The sequence below is a fragment of the Corapipo altera genome, unplaced genomic scaffold (assembly GCF_003945725.1).
Source record: "Corapipo altera isolate COAL_440 unplaced genomic scaffold, ASM394572v1 70, whole genome shotgun sequence".
Lineage (NCBI taxonomy): Eukaryota > Metazoa > Chordata > Aves > Passeriformes > Pipridae > Corapipo > Corapipo altera.
The window spans coordinates 7,531,477-7,551,286 of record NW_020884911.1 but is presented as its reverse complement, the minus strand read 5'-3'; the positions used below and the strand labels follow the sequence as shown (position 1 = coordinate 7,551,286).

General features: G+C 40.3%; 1 protein-coding gene across 1 annotated transcript in view; it reads right to left on the bottom strand.

Annotated features, from left to right (window-relative positions):
* PCSK2 (proprotein convertase subtilisin/kexin type 2) overlaps window positions 1–19,810 on the bottom strand; it is a 103,810-nt gene that overhangs the window by 65,659 nt on the left and 18,341 nt on the right. Inside the window, exon 2 of the mRNA XM_027653892.1 lies at window positions 18,162–18,266. Within this exon, the coding sequence (XP_027509693.1) occupies window positions 18,162–18,266 (105 nt within the window). The remainder of the gene's footprint in view (window positions 1–18,161; window positions 18,267–19,810) is intronic.

The window sequence follows — 19,810 nt, the reverse complement described above, 5'->3', positions numbered from 1 at the left end:
AGGGTTATGTGTCACTGCTGTACAGCACTGGGTTACCAGAGCAGAACTGCCAGGGACAAGCCATCTGCCATACAGGAAGCATCAAAACAGAGTCATTTCTAGAGAACAATTTCTGTATTAAAAAGGGGGAATAAGAGATTGGTTTGTAAAAAGGAAAGAAATAGTTGATGTCCTATTATTTTGGCCTTTGTCCAAATCACTTTTTAATTTGATACTTTCAAAGGACTGAGCTTGATCCTTGTCAAGACAATGCTATACATCAGAATCCTTAATTTTAATCTTCAAATGTTATCTTCCAATTCCAGCCTTGGAGCCTGCAAAGTGCAGTTGCAGAGCTCGCTGGTGCCCAGCATCATGGCAGAGAGCACAGCCAGGGCAGAGATATCCACATCATGACACTTTCCCCACCTCATCCCAGAATCTGGCTGTTATCATGTGGCAGAAAAGCATCCTTCTGCCCCTGAACTCCTGAGCTTCCCAGTGCTTGGCTTGGGTAGCATACTGAACACACATTCCCCCAGTCAAAGCCTGCAGCTCTTTTCTTGACAACAGGGGCACCAGGTCATGAGCGATTTGGCAAAGGAATCACATCTGGTATGAGACTGTAGGCAGGAGACTTAACACAGAGCAGTGGTGGAATCAACAATGCAGGGAGAGATGCACAGAGCTGGTCCCAGCAAAACAGAGCACACAGAGAAGGAAAAACCTGTGAAACTGAGACAAGTACTAACATGCTCAGTTTATCCTAAATGACACTGTTCTCTGTGACAACACAGAAACATGGCATCCCCCATCCCTGGAAGTGTTCAAGGTCAGGCTGGATGGGACCTTGAGCAACCTGGCCTAGTGGGGGTTGGAACTAGATGATCTTTGAGGTCCCTTCCAACACAAACCATTCTGTGATTCTAAGGCATGGAAGTGTGGTCTAAGTATTCTCTATCGGTTTTCTCTGCACCTCTATTAGTAGAGAGGCTTTTTACATCCCTGCCCATGTTCTCCAGCAGCCTGTCCCACTGGTTGCTAGCCAAGCCTCTCTGCAAAGCATGTCTGCACAATTAAAATTCTTTTCAAAAGTCTTAGAAACTAAGGGACTTCTGCCTTGATTTCAAGGGAACAAGTCATCTGAGTGTTTCAGATTTGTCACAAGCCCCTCTATTTATCCACTGCCTAAAGCAATGTAAAGTGGGCCCTGAAGACTACAAAACTCATTATTAATTGCAGCTACATGTGCACTAGGCAGGGATTTTGGTACCAGAATTTTCCCTAGTTCCCACTAGCTCAGAGCTCAGGCTGGTTTAAATGCAGTTATAAAATGATCATCCTGTTGCAAATTCTTTGAACTATTGCTGCTTTTTTTGGCCAGGAATGAGAAAGTATCTTTTCAGTTCAGTTATTAGCACAAAATAATTAGACTTTGGGGTATATTTTGCTCGCAGTGCACATACATAACTTGTATTAATATTAATAGGGACCTCTCTATTCACACTCATTGAAAGGAGCCTGTACCCAAAGGGACCGAGAAAAGCAAAAGCATATTTAGGGTTTAGTCTGTCACTGAAGATTTCCATAGATTCCTATAAACGGCTATCCTCATCATACACTTCTTTCCCTTTCTAGTTTATTTCCATTGAGACAAATGTTTAGCAAATCATGGAAGGAAATAATTTGCTCAGGATTCTCACAGCAGGCAATCAAAAATTATGCACAAATTACATGAAAATCACTCTTTGTGTCCAAACTTTGAGACCCAATTCATGTTACACTTTCCACAGAGCAAAAATGTAACAGAAGAGCTTTCCTCATGAAATTGTATTTCTTTGGTATGAGAAGTGATGAATCTCTGGTTGACTCTAACAGTGCCTGCTGCGTGCACATTTAGGGGCTCTTCATATTTCCAAAAAGCCAGAGTTAACCTGTGTTACAGCAAGCTCTGAAGAAGTGCCTTGAGATTACCAGAACTTCCCAGAGTAAATAACAGGAGATTTAGGAAAATCTACTACAGCAGAAGGATTGATTTTATGGCAGTACAAACAGATGCCTAGATTGGGATAGTCTTGCATGTCTCGGGCAAGACTCTTTACTGTGTAGGGCATCTCATCATTCCTTACTTTTCTGCTAGGAAGGTTCAACCCAATTTAAGTTATTCCCTCTTGTTTCATATCACCACACGCCACTCTGGACTGAATTGCAAATGAAATCAGGGAACTGCTCTAGCTTAGAAAGAACTTTTTTAAAATGTAATCATATTCCCTATCCTAACACCAGCTATCCCTGCAACAAAAAAAAGTGTGAATGGTGTCAGAAGAACAAACAGTAAGAATGGAAGAAGCAGAAATGGTTAACTCAGGAACACCACGGAGAAAAAAATCAGGTGAACCACCACAGTGGAACAACAGTGTATGTTTGGTATTAAGCTTCTTGGCTGATATTCAATTTTCCAGAAATGCAAAGACCTAGGTTCTACCTCCTCTGGATCAAGGGTAAATACAGACTTACTGTATTCATTTCAGCAAAATTACTTCAGATTTTCACTGCTGCAAATTGGAGAAACGTCTGTCTCTTGTGTTTACTACCATCCCTGTGAGGAAAAACACTGCTAAAAGCCTCCCTCCAGTTGAATTCCAGTTCAAACTTGCTGAACTTGTGAGGACAAATTATTATTCTTTGCTTCAGAGGAGAACACCTGTTTCTGAAGAAGTAAGCAAATCAGAATATACAACCTACTAGGTAAGGAAAAGACACTAAGATATTGAGGGGGAAGGAGTAATCAGGGATGCCCCAGAAGAGGTGCATCCTACGAAGACAGAGCAGCATGCAGAGCTTTGAAAATTGGTACATTCAGGCACTTCAAGCAGCAAGGGCACATGGACATGACCTAGAGGCCTCCTAGTGCAGAGGATGAAAGCATAAGCTCCTCATACCTTACATGAGTGTGTAACTGAGGTCATGGTTTGGTCAATGATGAAGAAAGTAGATGTTTATTTTGTCTTTCTTGAGATCTGTTATGAAAACAGAGTCCTTGAAATGTACTGTGTTGTTCAGAAAAACTTATTTGAGGTCCTTATAGAAAGTAGGGTTGAAAAGAAAAAAAAACCACTTTTCCTGTTGTTAATCTTCACAAGAAAAAACAAAGGCAGAGCTGAATAAAGTTCTCTCCTATTCCCCCTTCATATGTCCCCTCTCAATTTAGCCCAGGACTTGACAAAAAAACCACACAAATTTCAAGCAAATTATTCATCATGTTTTTCATTAAGATCACTAGCTCCTCTAGTCAGGCTGAGTAGGTAGTTGCTGTTTCAATCAGGCAAAACAGGTTTGAAATCACCTCACAAAAGGGATAAAAACTGTTTATCATTTTATTCCCATCTCCACCTGAGTGTAATGCACTCAAAGATATCAAAACCCTGGCCTGGAGGCGTTGCTGCAGTTTGGGATCCGAGCTAAGATGCCTTGTCCTGGTGTTCTACTTGATGCTCCTGGCAGCTGGGGCAGGAGAACTGCAAGGAGCTAAATGTCAGACACCCAGGAGAGCTCCAGTTTCCATGAGCAAATATTAAAATAAAAACCTGCAACACCTACACAACCCTAATTGCTAAGAAATCACTGATATACCTCTCTGACAAATAAGAGATGTACCCTCCCCAGCTGATCAACACAAGTTTGGGGTCAGTAGTATAGTCTAAAAAGTTGGTCTAAGGAAGTACAAAGACACACAGTTCCTCAACCTCCTGCTTCTTTTCATCTGAAAATACAAAGGCAAGAGGCTGTTGGATTTTACCTTCTGAGAAACACTGCATCTGTGTACTTTAGATACATAAACTGAAACATGTTCAGTCAAATAACTTGTGCAAAGTTTATACAAAAAGTGAGTTGTTCACTGGACAGCAAAGAATGAAACAGTAAAATAAAAAATGTTACTTAGGTTACAGTCTCCTGAGCACAAAGTCCTCTCCCTCAAATCTCTATTAACGCCAGAGAAGTTTTCTCCATCTGCTGCTGCTGTTACCCAGGATGAAGAAGCACCTGGGGAAAGCTGGAATGAGCCATGGGGAAGCAAGGACAGGAGCAAAGGCAGGACCACTAGTACTGGATTATACCCAGGGGGAAATGACTCCATACAATTCTGCTATTATTTTATGCTTAGATAGCCTCTAGCACAGTAATTTCCCCTGAGCCTCCAGATCATGCATGAGGAAACACTAAACGACAACAGTAATTACAGTTTAAGGTTACTGTCCTTTGTCTAAGTCTTCTGGGCTTCAGAGGATCTGTGCTAATCTCTGGGGTTTTATTTTTTCCCCACTGTTCTCATCTCAGTTTTCTTATTGCCCAGGTGTTATAAAGACTACAAATGGCTATAATCCAATCTCTTTTTTTGTTTTCATCCAGACGGTAAATTGGGCATCTCAGATCTACTTCCACTTTTGCTCTGCTTTGCCGTATGACCTTTTGGAAAATTTAAAATCCTCTTCCTCCCTTCATTTCCAGCACTTGTGAAATACACATAATCCATATTTGAAACACGTTTTGAAACCTGTAGTTAAATATTTAATTTATTAAATACTGTAAAAGACCAGACATTATTTCAGATGAACAGACAGATCATTTCAGTGGCAGATCTGCAAGTATGAAGTCACCAAAGCAGTCCCTTTCTCACTGTTTTCTATTTTGTAGGCAGGTAGAAAGTATTGGGGAAGATTTATTTGACTTTCTGGCTCACACTAAATTATTCAGTGTTTGCAAGTCAGGTAGGTAATTCACCTTGCACACACTTCTCAAGTGCAGTGCTAGTAAGGAAACCATGATTAGTAGATTTTTCTGACAAACAACATCCTCATGTAAACAGCTGTCCTTACACATATAAATCCTCTCCTTATGCAAAAATGTTCAGTATTCCACAGTGAATGGCATGACACCAGCAGATGTCAGATTGACTCATACTCCTAAAAGCAATGTCCTTTTTCATACCTGTCCATGTGGAATTTGCATTTCTTTCATACATACCAATTTTCTTCAACACCTCACCGACACATGAAAGTGAAAACAATTCATCATTAGACTACAAATTCCACTGAGACTGCATATGGTAACGCTGAAATGAAACAAAAAGCATTTTCTTGCAATGGTAAGTTGCTCACCGCATACAAAGTTTTCATCCTTAAAGACGATTACCCAAATCCAATCATTTCTATTTTTATAACACCTTTTCCAGGTTTTTCTCCAGCTAATTTACAGGAAGTAATTAAAAAAATACTATTTATATCTTATCTTTTGTATATCTCAAGTGAAGTACTGGGGTTTTTTTCAGTTTTCAATGAATTATATTCTATGGGTAAACTGCTTCCTCCTTTGGAGGACTCAGCTCCCATCACCTCCTCAGAACGGAGTTCAAGATGTTAAGTCTGCTCTTACAGAGGAAAATCTCAGCCTCTTTTAATGCTTTTAAACAAGGCAGGGTGAGTGGAGTTCCCCTGGATTTGTTTGTGAGAAGCTCTAATCCTCACAGTGGCACTGCTGCCTTTTAAGTTTGTTCTGAGCCATTTAGAGTCAATTAAGAAGAGCAGTGAAGTGAGCAGTTAGATACCCATTTCTATGAGCAGGAGAAGGCTGGAGTCCTGGCTGATCATCAGATCCTTGTTTCAGAGGTTGTCTTCCACTAGCTATTTTTCCTTGCAAGAAATATATTTTTCACATTGTGGAAACTGGAGTCAGACCTATGGAGATCCGGAAATAGGATGTTCACTTGGAAAGAAACAATGACACTGAAGAAAACAGTCAAAAATGACCATGAACCAAAATTTATAAGGTTTCAACTGAAAATGTTAAATGCTTTTTTCCTCAATAAAACTATTTGATGCTATAAAATATTTTTTATGATTAAGTATTTCAAACATGAAAATGTAGATTCTATTTCTTTGTGATTCATTATCAGAAATATAATGAGTTGAAGTCTTAAAAATATTTTTTTCTTTGGGAAAATAGTAATTTTAGTTACTTGTTGTTTGTCCAATGAAAAAATTTTCATAAGTTTTTCTTATAACATGCCCTGTACAACTTGGGGAAGGACCCTTGAGATTTATGGGACATGTATATGGTTAGAACTGGAAACAAGGAAATTAAAGGTTGACATGGGTGATTCCCTTCCTCTTTTCAGGAAATAAACAGTCCAATAGCAATCAAGTGAATTATTCCAAGAAAACCTCATGTTCCAAAACAAATACAACATATTCCAGTGAATGTTTTCCCAGGAGAGCATCACAGTTGAGAAAGAAAAACAGAGCAAGCACTGTACAATTAGGTCAGTTATATCCTGGCCTAAGAGAATTAGCATTTTTGCCCAAACTCTGCCAGAGATTTTTGTTGCCCCATGGTAGCAGACCCAGTAGATGCATGAAGGTTTTACAAGATTCAGCTTGTCTGGGGTTAGAAATATAGTAGCTATAATGGTACCTATGAGGAATCTCACATTTTTAAGTCACTGTGTAGTCACTGACTAGACTGCGTTTTTTCCAAAGCCCAGAGTAGCCGGAGCTGACAGCTCCTCCAACTCCTTGTTTTGCCAGGAGAAAAATGCCTCCAGATGCAATAGCCCTGACTTTGGTGGAACCACAGGGAGGACAAGAGTGATTCAGAAGCTCTGCAGGGCAAGGCTGGCTGAGTACCAGGGAAAGTAGCAGCCTAACACAGAAGATGGGCTCAGCATTGAGTTTATCACATTTGCTGGATGACAAAGCCAAGTTAGATGGCAACAAATGTAATCGATCTCTCAGACTCCAAGACAAAAACCACGGCATCTCCACGCCCCAGTGGCTTATTCTATTTTTCAGGTTCTTGATGAGGATACATCCAGTGCATGTGGACTTCCTCCAAAGAAAAGGGATAGGAGTGTGAGGAACTGACAAGGAAGAAGAGAACCAGGTATTTATGTGGAGCACAGCACTGCAGTGTTACATAACCTAGAGCCCAGCAGTAATCAGCTTAGTGATACTGCTGTGAGATCAGGAGCATAACAATAATAATTTGATCTGCCAGGTCTGGTTCTTCTATGAAGACTTCACATCTGCAAGGCTCATGAATCCCTTACATGTACTCCTCTGTATCAAGAAAGATAAAAAGGATGAAGACAGACTATTTACATTTAAGAAATATTAAACCTACACATAATAACAGTGTATTTCTTACCAGCACTCAAACAGTGGATGGTTATCAAAATATAACATAAAGCTGTATCTTCACAGAAATATGGCCATTCAGCTATCACTTCTTATAAACAAAATTGTAATATTGACCACAGTCCATTTAAAATAGTATGAGACTTACACTCAACAATTAATTAGGAAAATTATGTACCATGGAGATGTTTAGGTATTTCACAGTGCTTCATTCTACCCAGTTCTGTTCTCTCCCTCAATATGGAAGTTCACAAGTCGAAGAAGTATTTATTCAACTTCACTAAACCATGACACACGTATTAGCATTTTAATTACCACTGGCTATTCTCAGATGTTAAGAGGTACCCATTTGGCTAAAAAGCCATGTTCCAATGCAGCGTCAAACAATTACTGCAGCCAACTCCTCAAAGACAACTTCAATCTAAGCCTTTAATTTATTTCCATTGTGTCTCTAAATACTGCAAACAACTTTGTAAATGCCTTTTTCTATTCACAGAACACATCAGCATACAAGCAATGATTTCTCAGATGTATTTAAAACTCTTTGCTGACTTCTGGGCTGTTGAGTTTGTGGCAAAAAAAACCCCAACTCTTAATATTATACTTAAGATAATTGCATGCACACTTTGAAGATCTGGAAACACAGAAGGCTTGTAGCAACAGCGTTTTGGAAAAGGCTGCAATAAACCAATAGACCAAAATGCTGTTCAGAAAACACTCATAAAATTTTAAACAGTAGAGTATGTTAAATGGATGCAATACATAATATATTTATTGTGTGATATAGTAGCATATGCTGTTGCACCAATTCTTTTAGCTCAAGTCTCTCAGCAAAAAGGTGATGGGGCTTTTAAAGTCACAGCCCTGTAACACAAGCCCTTGTACAGCATGTTCAGATAGCCCCAAAAACTACACTAAAAAATATTCCAGTCTTACGTTGTTACTGATTTAACTGTACCCCCATTTATTTACTGTCAATGTCATATACGATAAAGGGTTCTGGTCATCTCACTGTACACATAAGAAACCAGTCAACTGTTTTAACAGTTGATTTTCTGAAGACAAGAAAGAAGAGAAATAAACTGTCATAAATTTATTTTGTTTCACTGTAGAGCTACCATCTCACAGTCTAAAATACACGGGCATCATATACTATCAGGTACAATATACTAACTAATTCTATAATCTTCTGTTATATGTCAAACAATGTATTTGCAGTCTTTCAAAAGGGTTTAATGCAAAGGCAGTTTTCCAGTCTCCATATTTTCTGTTAGGCTTTGAGATTTGCCAAAAGAAAACAGACTCCAAAATGTCTTGCATTGTTCCTGAGGAAGCTTTTCTAGCATAAAATTTACTTGTACTGGAAAAAATAAAGTACATCTGAAGACAAACATTTTCTAAACTGAAACTGAAGGTAACTTCGAAGATGAAGGAAGGATATTGAGGTCCTGGAGCAGGTCCAGAGGGGGGCAACTAGGCTGGTGAAGGGATCAAGCACAAGTCCTATGAGAAGAGGCTGAGGGAGCTGGGGTTGTTCAGCCTGGAGAAGCAGAGGCTCAGATGAGACCTCATCACTCTCTACAACTACCTGAAAGGAGGTTGTAGCCAGGTGGGGGTTGGTCTCTTTTCCCAGGCAACTATCAGCAAGACAAGAAGGCATGGTCTCAAGTTGTGCCAGGGGAGGTTTAGGTTAGATATTAGAAAGAATTTCTTTACAGAGAGGGTGATCAGACACTGGAATGGGCTGCCCAGGGAAGTAGTGGATTCTCTGTCCCTGGAGATTTTTAAAAAGAGACTGGATGTGGCACTTAGTGCCATGGCCTAGTAACCGCAGCGGTAGTGGATCGAGGGTTGGACTTGATGATCTCAGAGGTCCCTTCCAACCCAGCTGATTCTATGATTCTATGAACTTGCACTTGGCAGTCTGAATTCTGTCACAGCTCTAATGTTGTTGACTTGGTCACTTTTGAATCCCCACGTATTTTGCCCTCATCAAGCACAAGCGCTCCCAGGTCATAACTGACTCTTCCAAGTCAACCCCAGCTGTCCTGAACTAAGCCCTGGCGAAAGAAAGGGAAAGGGCCACCAAGGATCCAGTGACAGCCCAGAGAGGGCTTCCCTTCTTTTCACCAACACAGGCTGCAGCTGGTTCAAGCTTCCCAAGACAGAAAGGCATGATTATCATCAACACTACTCCTGTGGATTCCTGGATTCAGTGAATGCTGAGACACTCATGAGCTCCAGTGACTGTTAGCTCAGCTCATCAAAGTACTGCATTCCTTTTTCAAAACCAAACCAAACTAGTCTCAAACCAAAGTAAACTTCTGCATCACACTGGGTTCCATGTTAATTCAAAGCCACTGGTCCACACTGTCCATTCTTCTCTACGTCCTATTAACAAAAAACCCTAAACCATGTATTCTCTGCACTGCCACTGATTGTAATATAATATTAAACAGACTCCTCTGAAGATCCAAGGCTGGAAACTGCACAGACAAATAACAAAATCAAGGCCTGCTCCACAAAATAGAGGCTCTATTCATCAGGCAGGAAACAAGAGGGAGACAGGAAAAGGCAGAGGGAGACTGAGGAGATGCTGTAGTCAAAAGAACAGACATCAACAATAAAGTAGAAAACTTAACTAATGCCAATTCACAAATTCACAGGCAGCAGAGTAGAGGCTGAATGTGGCCAGCTGTCACACCAGGTTTTTGTAAAAGTACTGAACTTCCACATGGTAACAAGTGGTTTTGAGGGATAAAGCTCATTCTACTGCCTTACCCCACCTTTCCGCAAGTGTCACGTTCAGCAGTACAAAAATGATGCAGTATGTGACAGGAAGCAACTTCAAGAGGTCACCTGAACCATCCCAAGGCTGCAGGGAGGAATCAGCCACATCCAACTCAGCCGTGATGACTGCCCTAACCTTGTCTTAAAACCAGTGAATATGTGGATCCCCCCAGCCACCAGTCGCACCAGGACTGCAGGGCCATCGCTAATTTTGGTTTTGGAAAATTCTGCAAGAATCTGCACAGCACTGCCTTTGCTTATCAGTAGCCAGCAGTACATTCATTTGTATTTTTTTCTAATAGAAATAGTTTTACCTTACACTGTAATTTCAGTTATACAGTATTTTTATAAAAGGCATTGTATGTTGGAGTTTGGTGCTGTTTTGATAGTCTGTTATTTTATTGTGTGCAGCTAATGGTGCTTTTTGATATAATACAGCTATAAAAGATTTCCAACATTCTTTAACATTGATGTTGATGGCTTGGGGTTTTTTCTTCCTATCTTTCTAGCAACAAATAGAAATAATAGATCAATTAAGCTGAGCTTTTACATTGTGCTGGATATACTTGCATTTGCTTCAGGAGCAAATTATTTGAAATATTTAATGTTCCATAGTCAATAGTGTTGTGATATTTTACTTCAGAACTGTATTGTACATCACAAATACAATATACCCATGCAGTCCAAATACAAGCCAGCAATGCCACACTTAGTATGAGGAATTTAAACTCAGAAACTGAAATTCTTCAGCACATGCTTAACACACACTGCAGTGAAGCGGACTACCGCGTCAACCTGAGTGACAGCTTAAATATCAGAGTAACTTTAGGCCTCATTATTTTTTTATTATCACAAAAAGAGAGTTCTTTTTATTCGTATTACAGAAACTGACTTATATAATAATTGTGATATCTCAATTAAAGAGCAGCTAAGTACTTTACAGCTGGAGTCCCTGTTGGTCAATTAAACAAAACACAACTAGGCAGGGCTTTCCATGAGGAGTTAGACTCCATCAACCTTTGCTGGGCAGGTGCAGAGTCTACAAAGGCCAGGGACAACAAGAAATAGGACTCCCTCAGATTCAGTTTTCTAAAAGCAATCACAGGTAATTCAGCAATCACTATCTGCAGTGACAACAGCCATGCTATGTGTATACTGGAGTCATGAACCAAACTCATTGAATTTCTGACATATTTCTTTTGACATTATCATGGAAACAAACAATTTCATGACCTAAGGACTAGTTTATCTGCACTCCGGAGGCACAGCAACAGCCCCTTACTTCTGTCTTCAGTGCAAGAACAGCGAAGTAGTGGGAAAATATTTTTCCTCACTTACCAGACACTTAAATCTCCTCTTTGCAGCCCTGTTGATTTCTTGTTTGGAACGACACAGTTCATACAACTATGAAGTACGTTTCCTACAATTACTTATCTCTGCCTTTCTGGCAGTAGGACCCTTTCTCTTTCCAGGTCTGAAGCGCAGCTTGAATTCCACCATCCCACAAACTGAACTCTAAGTGCATCTGACCTTTTATTTAACACTGTGCTGTAATCTCTGTTGCTTCTTTCATCTTATCAGATAATAGAGCTCATGAACTTGCACATTTCAAGAACCACCCACCAACATCTGCAAAGGGTCTAAATATCATTAAGAAAAAAAAATTTAAACATTAAATTCTCTCAGCAATTAGACATACATCAGATCAATTATCAGATATATAGCTGTTAGAGTTTCCTCAAGAAAATAATCTTTTTTTTCCTTTCAATGCTTGCCAGCTGGCTCCATTATAAGTTAGAAACACAAAATCTTCAAAAAGGGTCCAAAGCTGTATGGGAAAGCAAAATAAATATAGTTCAAGATGGTATCAACCTGAAAAAGTTAGTAGTACAAGAAGAGGTTTCCCTCTGTGAACTGGAAGAGACTCTTGGAAACCCTTCCTCAAATACACTGGATAAAGCATAAGACAACTTAAACCAGAAACAATAACCCAGGGATCCATTTGTGGAAGTCACTGTCTGTTTTCTGCACAACATGTTTCATTTTTTCAGGATGACTGATGACAAAAATTTCTTCAGTTCCTATTTGGTAAACAAGTTGCCAATGCAGCTTCAATGAATAGTGTGTAGGTTTGAGGGTGGTTGGGTTTTTTTCAGCATTGCAAAGAAGACATTTCCCCTAATGAGTTTTCCTTGGCTGTTCAATACTTATTACAGGTACTTAAGCAGAGCTTTTACTACCTAATGTTCCATTTCCTACCAAAAGGAATGCTCATGTAATGCTGCCCTATAGTCTCATAAAATTGATGGCACCTCCAAACTTTTCCTGAGCATAATCCCACCAGCATGCCAGCCCATGACAGCAGATATTACAGCAAAATGCTAAACAGACTTCACTGAGAAGTCAGTCACCTCTACCATCTGCAATTTACATAAAAGAGCTGAAAATATGAAGGGCTTTTTGTCCTGCCATTCTCCCCTGTCTCTTTATCCTAAAGAACACATCCATAACTCCCTGCCTGGCAGAGAACTGAAGCCTCTCTGAAGAGCTGAGAGTGGCAAGTCTTGGGTATTACATTCATTTGTGTTTATCTCTACAGTGGTTGGAAGATTTGTATGACTCTGGGGTCACTGCTGTGGTGAACTGCACGGAAACTAAGCCCTCTACTCACAAAGGGAGCCAACAGCATGATTACAACAGGGCACTGGCCCTTTTTTTACCTGCTGCACCTTTGCTTTCAGGAGCAAACCAGTGTTCTTCTCAGAAGGAGGAAGCATCCTGAGATACCTTCCAAGCTTTGATCAGAAACTTACCAGGGAATGAAAGCCACCAGCACTGGTCAGGAAGTTGAGAAATCATGACGTGAAGCATGGGAAGGAGTAAAAATGACAAATATTGCCATTTTAATAAAAGTAACTGTAAATAGCTCTTATTGCTATGCTCCAGGGACAGAATGTTGCCTGTCTCCAGTAACAGAAGGCTAGAGAAACAAGTTACACATCCAGAGCAATTACAGAAGTCTGATCAAAGCTGCAAGAAAAGCTCTGACAGCTCCTATCCCTTGTATCCCCAGGTCACTGCACTCTACACTGGCTGAAGAACTGAGGAAAACTGAGTTTTCCTGATCTTATCAGGAAGATTTTCACTTTTGCAAAGGGGAAGATCTATGCTGCATCTAAGGGAGTGAGGCAAAAGTCTCCACCTTTAACCCAGCTCAAGCCTGCAATTAACGCTGCTGAAAAAGGCACTGAAAGTTGATTTACATTGCTCTGCCATTGCTAAGGGCTGCTGCTTGTTAAGCAGCTGTGTTCCTTCTTCTCAAGCTGCCATCCATTCCTCTTTCTCTCTGTTAAAGGTGACCATGGATGAACTATCAAGCTCTGGCAGCACTTGGCTGCCCCTTGCCTGGCATCAGAGGACAGCTCTGCCTTCACAGGTTGCAACAGTCCCATCACAAACAAGCCAGCCATGTTAAGGGGGCATGTGAAGAATCTCAGGTGACGAAGGATATGGGAGATTTTGGTTTATTCAATTAAAAGCTTAGATCCTCTGCATTTACAGTCCCCTTTTCTTCCTTGTCCTATGAGACAAGCAGTTTATAAGTACTGTTAATCATGGTCACCTACAAACTAGCCCTGGAAGAAGTCTGTATCCACTCCCCAGACTCCTGTATCAGCACGGATATCAGCCAAGTCTCTCCTGATCTCTTTCTGCAGCGTAACAACTGCCATCACTGGGATGTTTATTTCCAAAGAAGTCATCATCTAAGTGCCAAACTCACTCTCACTGGAAGATTTTCATTTCACCTTCCCTCCTCCACATATGTATTTATTCTCCCAACACCGATGCACTCACATACAGATATAAGTAATGGGACTCAGCTCTTCTCTGTATATTAAACCCTCTTTCTTGAGTAGGATAATCTTGGCAGCTGTCTGACAAGAGAGACTGTGTGGGAAGAAAATGGTTTTATCTAAAACTTGAAAGAAAGTAAAATAATCTTCGAGAGAACAAACTATGTTTCAACTCTTGCTCCTTCAGTGGGAAACTATTTACTAACAGAAAATACCCACCAACAGCAATACAAAAAGTATTACTCTGAAAGGTAACATAACCACCGTGCATTTTTTCTTTCCTTTTACTTATGTGGCCAGTTTTCAAAATGTTTGTTAATAATACAGCTGAGGCCACAGCTGTATTAATAACATAGAAGGCTAGAATGTAAGTCAGTTTTGAAAATCAAAATGTAGCAAATCCTGTGGATTTCTTTTCTTTTAGCTACAGTGGAGCAGGAAGCGTTTCTGCTTCCCATCCTGCCTTTACTGTACAAACAAACAAGACAATATGGAGTGTCTCTGTATTTCTGATTTACTTTTCCATGGCAATCACATGATGAAACACACCACCGTCTTTCATTATTAAAAACTGAGTTTGTTCTTGCAGAAGCTGTATTTCCCCTTGCTCACAGGGTAGACTCTAAAGATCACTTTGCTCTCAGGTTGTGTTGTGACCTGCACTCAGGAGGCAGCACGTTTGGGCGCCCTGTTTCCAGTCTCTCCAGCCCATCCCTGTGCTGCTCCATGTCCCACTCAGTATATGGGCTCCTCCATGCCCAAGTAAGTCAACCTCCTCTCTGACTCTGGGCTCTTGTTTCAGCCTGTCCCACTTACTCTCCCTTCACCTTCACACTGATATCTGGTCCCATCCTACTCTGGCTCCTCAGGGCTTTACGTCACCCGAAGCCCCTGCCCCTGCTGTCACCTTCTCCCCGCTGTCTGTGCCCATAGGTCATGGCAAGGACAAAGTACAGCAGCTCCTTAAGTGAAGTCTCCCAAGGCCAAACAACTCTAACGGCTGACCTTTTGGTCTGAGACATTCCTGCTGAAGCAATTAACAGATAAAGGCAGACAAAAATGCAATTTCACATGGAGGATGTTGGAGATCTTGTTGTTATGTGTTAGCTTATTAAGAACTCCAGCTTAAATATGTAAAAATCTTAAAGGGAATCCTCCCCCCAATTTATGTGGCATCAAAGGTACATAAGCTAAAATGGCAAAATAGAAATGCACCTGGAAATCATGAAACTTTGCAACTGATGCAAAAGAGTCATTCATGAGTAAGTCCTGGAAGGTTCTCTGTATGTCAGAGAATGTAATTCAAATAACTAAACAGTCTCCATTTGAAGCAGTTCAATTCACTGTGGCATTTGCCATTGTGACAGGACAGTACTGACAGAAAAAGCCAAGGTGCTTCACATGCCTGCACTTTTTTCTTGAACAGTTCAGTAGCACAATACACCATGTGGTGCCATTACAGGTGCCTTCACCTGCTGCCAGGACTGCTTCAGGCTTCAGTAACACAAATGTATTGAATAATGTGAAAACCATTGTATTTGAGGCTGTTCTTCAGAACAAAGATTAGCTCTTGCTGGATCTCTAGGAAGGAATCTTAATGATGTTCCATTTTCACCCCCTTGACAGCAATGATGTTCATCACACAACTTCTGTATGTGTTTAGTGTGTCTCCAAATTATTTTGGTCAAAACATACAGCAAATTTTACACAACAAAGCATTTTTTAACATTTTAAAAGACATGCAGAGCATGGAAATGATGCAGTAACCTGTTTACACAGTTCTCTGTCATCTATCTCCCCAGATTCTTGAAAAACTGACATGGTTCCTCAAGGGACTTGCCTGATTAAAGAACATTAATTAACTGATTGAACATCTGTGCTGTTTTTCAGCTAATAATTAAAATTAACTAGGAATTGTAATGTCCTTAAAAGTGAAAAGTGTACTGAATAGGTGCAGCCCACTTTCTCACAACATTTGGGCAGGGCATTTACCATAACAGTTCCTGATTTGTACAGCCCCGTGGTGGAAGTTTTCTTCCTGGGTAGCCTGACAACAGGAACATTTTATTCTTGGCTTCATGAGTTAACATATTAACCATGACAGTGCTGACATTTGTTGCTAAGTAAAATTGATTGTAAATGGTCTAGAAAGCTGCCATTAAATTTAGAAATTATTTCTGGAGTTTGAAATTAAGTACTGTCAACACAACTCATGTTTCCACTTATACTCAGATACAACAGGAATTTTAATGACTTCTCCAAACTCCACATATAAAAGAAGAAGGGAGAGAAGAGTAATGATTTTAATTGCTCTCAAACTGTATTACATAAAGCCACTGGCCTATATGGTATCATAAGAGCTCAAAGACAGGACAGAGTAAGTAGGAGGGCTAGATGAGAAAATGTCATGTTACATGTGGAAAATGAAATGTTGTTTCATCCCTCTTACATCCTCCAGAGTAACCCACAAAGTCAGAATACACCAGGGTCATCCTTTTTCTCACAGAGGAGATATTCTCAGTTATTTAAACAGAGGGCTTTATTCCCTGAGATCAAAGGAAGAAGCCAAAGGGAGCTGAGCCATTGGCATGCAGCACCAGGATGAGGTGGAGATTAACACCAAAAATGAGATTTCACTGCATGTGACAGAAGCCAACCAGGAGTCTAGAGATTGCAAATATCAGATGACTACAAAAGAGAACATCTCTGAACAAGAAGGCAGACTCATTTAAGCTGTTTTTAATAGCAGACACAGTCTAGAGGTAATCATTGCAAGAGCCAGTCTGGAATTAGTACAGGAGTGCTCAGACATGTAATATTAGGCTGCAGACAGAATTGGTGGATTCATACAAATATCACAGGTGTTTATAAAATTTTCAGAGGCTTACAGAACTATTTATTTCAAGTACAGAGTCACCTGCAGAATGACTGTACTCAGCCACTAGTTCGCAATGTACTCTGTTGTGTGTTTTTTCTGAAATGATTTTACAAGATTGGGTGGTTCAAGGAAATGAAATACCTCTCTCAGGACATTTGCTTTGGTATCTACTAACTGTACACTTTTCTCAGTGGTTTGCTTTCTGATCTCTGCTTAGTAAATAAAATGACGGAAGCCCGAGAATTTCAATTCAAGGCAGGTTGAATGGGTCCTCAAAACCCCCTCATCTGTACCTGGTACCAGCTTTGGAGAAGAGGGCCAGGAAAAGGTACCCTAGAGAACTGGAAGACCAGCAGCACCCCCTAAGAACCTGTGAGCACTCAGCTATCAGCATCTCAGGACAAAGTGATGGGGCAGACAGCACCTGGAACCTGTGTGCTTCACTCACATGGCCCTCAGCCTCAGGAGAGGCCAGACACAGGCATCCCAGCTGGACCTGGGCCCAGAACCACCTGAAATTTCTGCAGAAGTAGGAAGCTGGGAATTCATCAGACCTTGCTTGCTCTGGTGTCACAACAACAATCATGATCTTAATTAGCTCATTTTCGTTCTCTTCCTACTCAAGTTTTTCATTGTCACAGGTGCTCCAAAACCACATAATAACTGGCAGTCAAATTCTGTCTGGAATGAAATTGTTCCCCCTTCTTTTTTGCTCACAGTGCAGAGAGTTTAAATCCTATTGAAGGATTAAAAAATAATCTATTTGCTGTCATCATATCATTCCTCAGGCTTATCCACTTTCTTTGGGTAGTAAATATACTTTTTGTGCTACCTGGCCCAACTCCAGCCCAGTATTAAACTAGTGTAAAAACTCTGCATAAAAGAAAAAAGAATTTGCCAGCTCGTAGCCTTCCACAAAAGGGGCCTCTTTCTCCTGTCTGAGGGGTTTATGCTTCTGAAAACTGAGCACACTGTTTGCAAACTGCAGTCAAGACCCTCTTAAGGAGCTACTGAAGTTTGACAGCATACAGTCTTTTAGCAATTGGTGCGCACATCATTCCCTGAGAAAAAGTTCCAGTGTCATTGCAAAGTGCCAACATTCACTCCAAGGGTGGATAATCTATGGATAGCAGGATGTGTAGAGGGGACAACCAGGAGATGTACCCTGGCTGGCTTCTCCCCAGAGTACAGGGTGCACAGATTTGTCCTGGGGACTATGAGATCGCTGAGTCTTACTGGAGAAAGGATACAACTCAGAGAATACAGGACTATTTGTAGTAGTGAAATAAAAATAAAAGCTGAGGCTGTTTGGGCGGTGTGTGCATACAGCAGCCATCAAGCTTGAAATGAGCATGGAGAAAAAAATGTAGCCATAAACACAAATTTGATCATCACCCCAATCTCATAAAAAAATGGTCTGTGTCACAAAGAAAACATGATAGCCGCATATAATGAGGAAACACTTACCCTGGAGTCCTTTTCCAGACGAAGCTTGTGTTGAAGACTGCGTCTTCTCCTGGCTTTAGGAATGCCATTGTGATAAAAGAAGTATCCAGATTCTAAAAAAGGGAGCTAAGGAAGAGAGAGAAAAACCAAATAAACCATCATGGAGCTATCTGGCTGTTAGTAAGGATGACAAAAAAACTACCTGTGAAGTGACTCAGGCATCTACAATAAGACTTGCAAAGAGCTATGCCAAAGAGCCCAAATCCTTCTAGGAATGTCACTCCTAAGTTACTTTTGAAAAGTGTGCCCAGCAGCACTGAAGTTGTTTGCTACAGGTTTACAATGTGTAACTTCACTTGTCTACACTCAGTATTATTTCCACCTTATGTTTAAGATCAACAGTGCCAATATTTCTGACATGCAAGCCTAATCACAGCAGGATGTATTCCCTATTTTCTGAAAAAAAAAAAACAAACAAAAAAACAACAGAATAAAAGAACAAAATGAACTGCAAATGATTTTAAATTACACAGAGTATCCTTTGCTGAGCTGTTATAATGCACCCAAACTGACACTGCAACAAATAAGGCAGAAAGCAAAGAAAAATATGATACTTGGAATTTCTTCTGAATGCCATGAAATGGAACATACAAAGCATACTAAGAAAACAGACAGCTCAGTGTCCAGGTGGGAACAGTCTGGTGCAGCTTTAATGTCCAAGACTTTTGGGCAGCAAGGAAACACCTCCTGAGGGCTTCCCAGCCCCACTGAAGGCAGGTGCTGAGGACGTAAGGTGTATGGCCATTATTAAATTCACCTCTCTCCTCAGGATTGGCAGAGAAAGACTGGAAGGGTAGTAGACATTCAGCTTTGAGAAGGCTAAAAGACATGGTGTTAGGAGAACAGCACCCCACTTCCAGCAGTCAATTAGGAAGCTCAACTTGCATCTCAAATTCTACAGCTCTTTCCCCATTCCAACTCAGTAGGGACATTCTGGTTGAATATTTAAATTGAAGCAAGTAACTGTGCATTTTTAAGCTAAGCTTCTCCTTGTAAAAGTTGAAAAAAAAAAAGGTTGGGAAGGCATATTATATGTTGATGTTGTTAACATTTCAACTTCAAAGGTTTGACCACCCTGTACGTAAAATAACTACTTAAAAGAGATATTCCAGAACAGCTGTAATAGCCCTGTTTCTCTCCTTTTTATTATCTATACTTCGTGATAACATAAACATCTTAGAAGGAGTTCAAAGTTCTTTACTGAAATGCTGAGGCTGATGTCTAGACAGAATAATCATTGTGAAAACCTGGGCTGAATAAGGGTAGCAGGATCCTGCTGTCATAAAACAGATTCTATTCCTGCATACAGGTGCATACAGTGCACAGATCTAAATTTCCTTCTACAAAATGATCTCCTGTTTCAGTCAATGTATCATTATATCTGGTGCAGTTCCGCAAAACTGTGAAGCAGTGTGAAAATGGAAGATAGTGAATTCTGAAGATTTAAAATCTGGTCACATTTCAACCATGAGTATGCGAATTGGGGTTTTGTTTTTGTGGGTTTTTTTCCTAAAAAGTCCTTGTTTATGTTAATTGAAACATCTACTATCACTGAAATCAAAGCATTTCTTTTTCACATTTAAAATTCCATTGTGTATGATACATACCAC